Source organism: Muscardinus avellanarius (genome assembly GCF_963383645.1).
Source record: "Muscardinus avellanarius genome assembly, chromosome: 1".
In the NCBI taxonomy this organism is placed as follows: domain Eukaryota; kingdom Metazoa; phylum Chordata; class Mammalia; order Rodentia; family Gliridae; genus Muscardinus; species Muscardinus avellanarius.
The window spans coordinates 126,063,869-126,070,512 of record NC_137786.1 but is presented as its reverse complement, the minus strand read 5'-3'; the positions used below and the strand labels follow the sequence as shown (position 1 = coordinate 126,070,512).

The 6,644-nt window shown below is 42.3% G+C and overlaps 1 protein-coding gene across 1 annotated transcript; it reads right to left on the bottom strand.

Moving 5' to 3' along the window:
* Positions 1 to 1,959: 1,959 nt before the first annotated feature.
* On the bottom strand, positions 1,960 to 4,906 carry LOC308279605 (prostate and testis expressed protein 1-like; the record flags this gene model as incomplete). The annotated part of the gene is made up of 4 exons (XM_080719704.1): positions 1,960 to 2,093; positions 2,992 to 3,114; positions 4,561 to 4,596; positions 4,855 to 4,906. The coding sequence occupies 4 exons, from the start codon at positions 4,904 to 4,906 to the stop codon at positions 1,960 to 1,962; spliced, it is 345 nt and encodes a 114-aa protein (XP_080575830.1).
* Positions 4,907 to 6,644: the final 1,738 nt, after the last annotated feature.

Sequence of the window (6,644 nt, the reverse complement as noted above, 5' to 3'; positions counted from 1 at the left end):
TGAAAGTCTGGAGTTATTGGTCAGAATATGTATATATGAACTCTCCATGCTGTCTGAGCCCCATGCAAACCATGGGGTCCCAAGATTCTTGGGCATTTTTTATGTCTAGCCTAGGAAGTAATGTGTCACCACTCTTGCCATTTTAGATTAGCTATAAGTGAGTCACATACCTGACCAGATTCTATTTTTTGTTAAGAGAATAGTAAAGTTGTAGAAGAACTTTGGGTATGAGAAATAGTGTTGCAGCCATCTTTGGAAAACATAGCCTGTTACAGACAATTAATGGCAGAGCTAGAATTTGATCTGATATTTGTATAATTCCAAAGTGCTCAATCAACCTAAGCTCACTATTATATTAACAATGTTTATGAATATTTATACAATGTAATGATAAACAAATCTTTTCTAACTATGACATTAACAACAGAACAGGAAAAACTTGATAGATTTGACCACATACAAAAATAAATATTTGGAAATATTTGTAATAAACATAGCAGATAATAAAACAAAAGTTCTTTCAGATAAATTAAGACAAGATTAACTGTAAAATGAAATGATAAATAAGGACATCAACAAGTGACTCAAAGAAGAAATATAAATTGCCAGTGCATAGTAAATAATATCTACTGTCATTTGTAATATCGGAAATGCAAATTTAAAAAGAAAGAATCATCAAGGTTCTGATTATTACACTGCAGAGATGAAAAATGTTGTATACTGCTAGGAATAATACAAATAGTTTTCTGGAAACAAATTAAAAAATAGCAAAATCCTTAAGAATTGGCATTACATTTGGATCTAAATTTCTACTCCCAAAACTTAATTTTGTGGAAAGAATGAAGCAAGCCTAAAAATAAATAAATAAAATAAACATATGCACAAAACAAACTTGATAGAAGTGTTGGTAAAAAAAAAATTAGAGACAGAGGAACAATCAAAATTGTTTAAATGAAGTATGATATATACATATGTGGGAATACTCTGCATTCAGGAACAATATCCAAGATCCCACTCCAACTCTTCCTTCCTCCCTTCCTCCCTTCCCTCCCTCTGTCCTTCATTCCTTCCTTCCCTCCTTCCTTCCTTCTTTTACTGCAGATTGAACCCAGGGGCATCTACCTAAGAATTATACCCCTAGCCCTTTTTTGTTTTTTATTTTGAAGCAGGGTCTCACCAAGTTGCAAAGGCTGGCCTTAAACCTGTGATCTTCATATCTCAGCTTCCCAAGTCCTGGGATTGCAGAAATGTGCCACTGCACATGGCTCAACTATTTCTTTTCACTTTGCCACATCCACCCCAGGAAGCCAGAATTCAAAGATTTAATTGGAGTGGGATAAGAAAGACAATACAGAGGAGGAAAAAAGAAAGTATAGAAAAAATATTAAAAATTCTGTTACAGAAGGAAGGAGAGAAGCCAAAAAAAGAGAAGGGATTGTTTTTGAAAAGTAATTATTCTTTTCTTCTTTTCTGAACCTTTGGTTATACAGTAAAAGCACTAAGTTTCATAAAATCATGCATGCTATCCTGATCTTACTCTCAGGATTTAATTTTTAATTAAAAAAAATTTTTTTTGTGGTACTGGGGGTGGAGCCCAGAGGCTTACTACCTCTGGGCTAAACTCCCAGACCTATTTTTATATTTTATTTAGAAACAGGGTCTCACTAAGTTGCTGAGAGCCTCACTAAGTAGCTGAGGCTGGCTTTGAACCTGTATAATCCTCCTGTCTCAGCCTCCCAAGCGCAGGGATTACAAGCATGTGCCACCACGACCGGCTCAGGATTTTATTTATTCAGTTAGTTTTGGGGACACGACAGAGACTCCAGAAAAAGGGAGTTTATTGATTCCCACACAGAAGTTAGAGCCATGTTTTTGCCATCCTCCTCAGCAGCGCGGGGTTCTAGGGTGCAGTTGTAGAGAGTCTGCAGCCACAATGCCACCCAAACATTGGCACTGCTTCTACAGCTGGTCATTGCACAGGTCATAGCCCCGGCAGCACTGGAAGTTCACGGAGTAGATGCTCCATTTGATGTTTCTCACATTAGCACAGTTCTTCAGGCAGCCCCTGAAGGTTAACCAGGGTGTGCCATCCACTGTGGACAAGGGAGGAGCAGATCAGAGAGCTGGCCCAGCGGCTTCTATAGAGAAATGTCTCTCCAGCCCACACCAGCACCTGAGAATAACCTCGTGTAGTTCAGGGCTCTGCCACTCAAGTGTGAAGAATTAGAAGATGTTGAAAGTTGGGAGTTTCCCCAAAGAAGAGCAGGAATGGGATAGTTTAAAAAATACATTGGAAGGTTTGGTGGTGCATGCCAGTAATCCTGGGACTTGGGAGGCTGAGATTGAAGATTGCAGGCTCAAGGTCAACCTCGGCAGTTTAGTGAGACCCTGTTTCAAAATAAAAAAATAAGAAGGGCCTGGAGTGTAGCTCTGAGGTAGAATGCCCCAGGATCAACCTTCAGTACAAAAGAAAAAAAAATTCCTGGCAGTGAGTGAGGAAGTAGCAACAGCAGGGATTTAGGATCGCCAAAGTTGGAGGTATCTATCTACTGAGAATCTCTTATGAACAATAGGGACTGTGTGGCTCAGAGAGCAGACAACTAAAGAGATGTCTAGCCCCCCATCAAGGCTATCTAGCTATGTCTACTGTGAATATTGGCCTCTACTGTCACAGCTTAGAGCCCTTCACGGGCACAAGGACAAAAGTCGCTCTCTTTACTTGAACAACTCGCTGCTCTCAAGTGGACATCTATTATGGGCTTCTCACACTGCAATCCACTCTCCTCGGTTTTCTTTAGCTTCTCAAAGTACTTCTGCCTTGGCCACTTCCCCCGTCCCTCCCACCACCCGTTTCCCATTATTGTATATGATGGGGTTATGGCACCAGGCGTCCCAAGCCTGCCTGTAGTAAAGTGGGTGCCCCATCTCCAGGGCCCAGATATCGTGCCTCTTTCCTCCACTCCATTTTTCTTTCCCCAACCCACAACTTACATCTGAAAATCTTCCCGACTGCGCAGGCCTCTTTCATTGTTGCAGTACATATTCCTCTTCCTCTAGAGCATTTTTCTCCAGGGAACTGGAGGTGACACATCCTACACTGAATAATTTTTATAACTTTTCAGAGAATAGGGAAATAGAAAGGAGAGAGATGATTAAATGACCACAAATGGACCCATCTACCCTTTCAAGTTTGAAGACTGCTCTAAGCCAAAGGGCTTTGTCAGGGCTCTTGAGAAGCAGGAACTTCTATCTCCATTAGAAAGGCCATGCCAACGCTGAGTGGAGTTTATGGACTCTGGAGTTTAGCATAAGAAAATGGGGGGAAAGAAAGGTGAAGGAGCCAGATGTGATGGAACATGCCTGTAATTCCAGTACTTGAGAGGCTGAAACAGGAGGATCACAGGTTTGCAGCCAGCTTCGGCAACGTTAATGAGGTTCTCAGCAAATTAGTGAAACCCTTTTTCCACATAAAAATAAAAGGCTAGAGGTGTAGCCTAGAGGCCCCTGGGTTCAATCCCCAGCAACACACACACACCATACACAGAAACACACACACACACACAGAGAGAGAGAGAGAGAGAGAGAGAGAGAGAGAGAGAGAGAGAGAGAGACAGACAGACAGACAGACAGACAGACAGACAGGGAGGAGAGAAGAAACATCAAGGCTAAGATAACCACCAGAGGGAGTCCTCTTCATACTCACATGAATTTTGTTTAATAACAACTACTTCTGTGCTGGCAAAGAGAAATAAAAGAAATATACAGTTTAGCCTGAGAGTTACCCCTGTCTAGGGCTCTTATAATCTTCTTTTCCAGGGCCCATTTTGTTATCTTAGCCTGGAGCCATGCTCTTTCTGTCCCCACAAACCCGAGTCACCTACTCATGACAACTTGTGCCTCTTCTCTCCTTCCAATGGTCTTCACCACTTTAGGGCCCCTCAGGTTTCCCAACTCATCCCTATACAGTACATCTATACCAGGATTAAAAAAGGATAAATGCCCTTCCTTCCCCTGGAGATTGAACTCAGGGGCATTTTACCTTTGTGCCATACCCCTGGTCCTGTTTTATTTTTCACTTTGAAAGAAGGTCTTACTAAGTTTCCGGGGCCTCACTGTGTTGCTAAGGCTGGTCTTAGACCTGGGATTCTCCTGTCTCAGCTTCCTAGGTGTATGCCACCAGGGCTGGTTTCTTTCTCTTCTCAATCAGCGCCACGTGGCATTCCTCCCAGTGCGTGCCTGGAATCTGACAATGGGGATGAGGGCCTGAAGTTCATGAAGCTGCTGCACTTTGCATTTGAACAGCGATGTCCATCACGCCAACGCTCTACTTCCTCCTGTCTTTTCCTCTCACCCTTCCAGACACTAGCTCTTGCCTTGTCAGTTGTTAGGAATGTGATTTTGCTGACCCTGAAATCAGTGCCCACCCTGCTGAGAGAGGTGGGTGAGCTTGAGACTCCAAGTCTAGTCCTGGCTTCCTTTCAGCCCTGGATGCCCTCCCAGCCCTGCTCCCCCTCCTCCTCCCCCTCTTTCCTCACAGGCCTCTCACCCATTTCTACTCACCTCCATTTTCATTGCTTGAAAATGATGCAGGTAGTGCTGTCAGAAAAGAAAAGAGAAGATACATTTTCTATAGGCCTCACTTTTCAATCCCCATCTTGCAGCTTCTCAATTGTTCTATAACCCACCCATTTCTTCTTACAAGGGCAGATGAAGGGCTTTGGCTAAGGTTGCAGAGACTTGCCACTTTGTGGATGTCCATCGTGGGTATGCTGCCATGAAGGGGCCTTTGTTATGGGGTCTCAGCCATTTCTGACCCTGGACACATCTTGCCAACTGTGGACCCTAGGGACTTACTCCTAAAATGGCAGAGTAGGAAGAGGAGTCCCAGCACCAGGAACTTGTCCATTTTGGAGGGAGAGAGGACCAGGTTAGGGCAGGAAGCTTTCACAATGATCTATTTATATACCTGCAAATTGAGCTTCCCCAAGAAGGGTTGGTTGGGGGTGGGGACAGTGTAAAAGTCCTTGAGAGGCAGGCTCTGCTCTCAGGGAAATGAGTGGCTCTCTAAGTTCTCTTCTTGGTAACTGAGGAAAAAGGGTTGGCTAGAAAAGTCATGGGCCTAATTGAATTCAGAATTTTTGATGCCACCTTCTACGTTCTTTTCAGCATACTGTGCTGTAAAAGGACACAAGTATAAATGAGACCTGGATGGGCGGGATTCAGAGAGGTCTACACCTGGTGCCCATTAAAGCTGAGAAAACATATAAGTAAAAATAATTGGAGTGTGGAAAGCAAAAAGAAGGCTGAGCACAGCATGGAGAGAGATTGGAGGGAGCACCTAACCCATCATTGACCCCAGGACCAGGTCTTTTCCAGGAAAATCTGGCATCAGGAAGGCCATCATGACTAAAGGGTCCAGGCCATTCTCCACAGCCCCAGCTCCAGGCCAGACCCTCAGACTCAAACTCCAGACCTGACTGATGCTCCATATTGGGCCCAGTGCCAGGATGGAGTCCAAAATCAGAGAGACAGACTGGCCCCGTTGGTTCCAGCACCAGGTCGGCATTTATCGGACCCAGATTCAGTCTGGCTTCTGTAGTCCCTGGCTTCTGGGCTGAGCCAGCACCAGTGGCCTCTCTGGCCTCAGGCTCCAGACTAGCCCTAGTGCACCCATCCTCTTGGCTAGCTCCTGCTTCTTATGTCACCACTGCTCTGCTTGTGTCTAGAGATATTTTGACCAGGATGGTGATTCATGCAAAGAGAATCAAACACTTTTCATGCCTAGCTTCTCTTGCTTAGTATAATGTCTTCATTCTAGAGAAAGGAAAACACATTCTCATGAAAACTCCAAAAAGAATGTTTATAACAGCTTTATTTGTAATAGTCCAAAAGTGGAAGAAACACTAATTCCCAAAAGGTTGATAAATGAAAATAGATTAAAAAAATCTATACAATGGAATGTTATTCATCGACGAAATAGAATGAGCTGTTGATATATACAATGATTGGATGGATCTCAAGAGAATTATGTTAAATCAGAAAAATTCAAAATATTAAGTTCACACAAACTACATGTCTGATAAAAATTCATACTAAGAGATACCAAAAAGAAAGCTTGTGAGGACTGATGAAACTCAAATAAGGCCCATAGCTAACAATATTGTACCAATGTTTATCTCCTGACTTAAAATTGTACTATGGTTATTAAAGATAGTATCATTAGGAAAGTTGGTAAAAGTGGGGTTGGCTGCAGAGGGAAATACACCAAGTGCCGTGTGCATGTATGTCACTGTCAACAAGACTTACATTTTGATGTATGACCATAATGCACCAATAAAAAGCATATTAAAAATAAAAAAAATGGATTCTGAAAACAGGTACATGGAAGCTACTTTTTGCAAATGCTGGCAAGTCTTACCTTATTTCAAAATAAAAGTATTTTAAGTAGCCTTTTTATATATTTTGAGATTTTATTGGTCTTGTAATTTAAAGAAAAATGCTCTATTTGCGTGACTGGATCTTTTTCTTAATTTATTTTTAGATCTTGTTGACCTTTCTGAATTACATTATTTTTCTCCTTTGAGAAGTCATACAACTCGTGGTTAGATTTATTCCTAGATACTGAGACCTTGGCTCCAGGAACA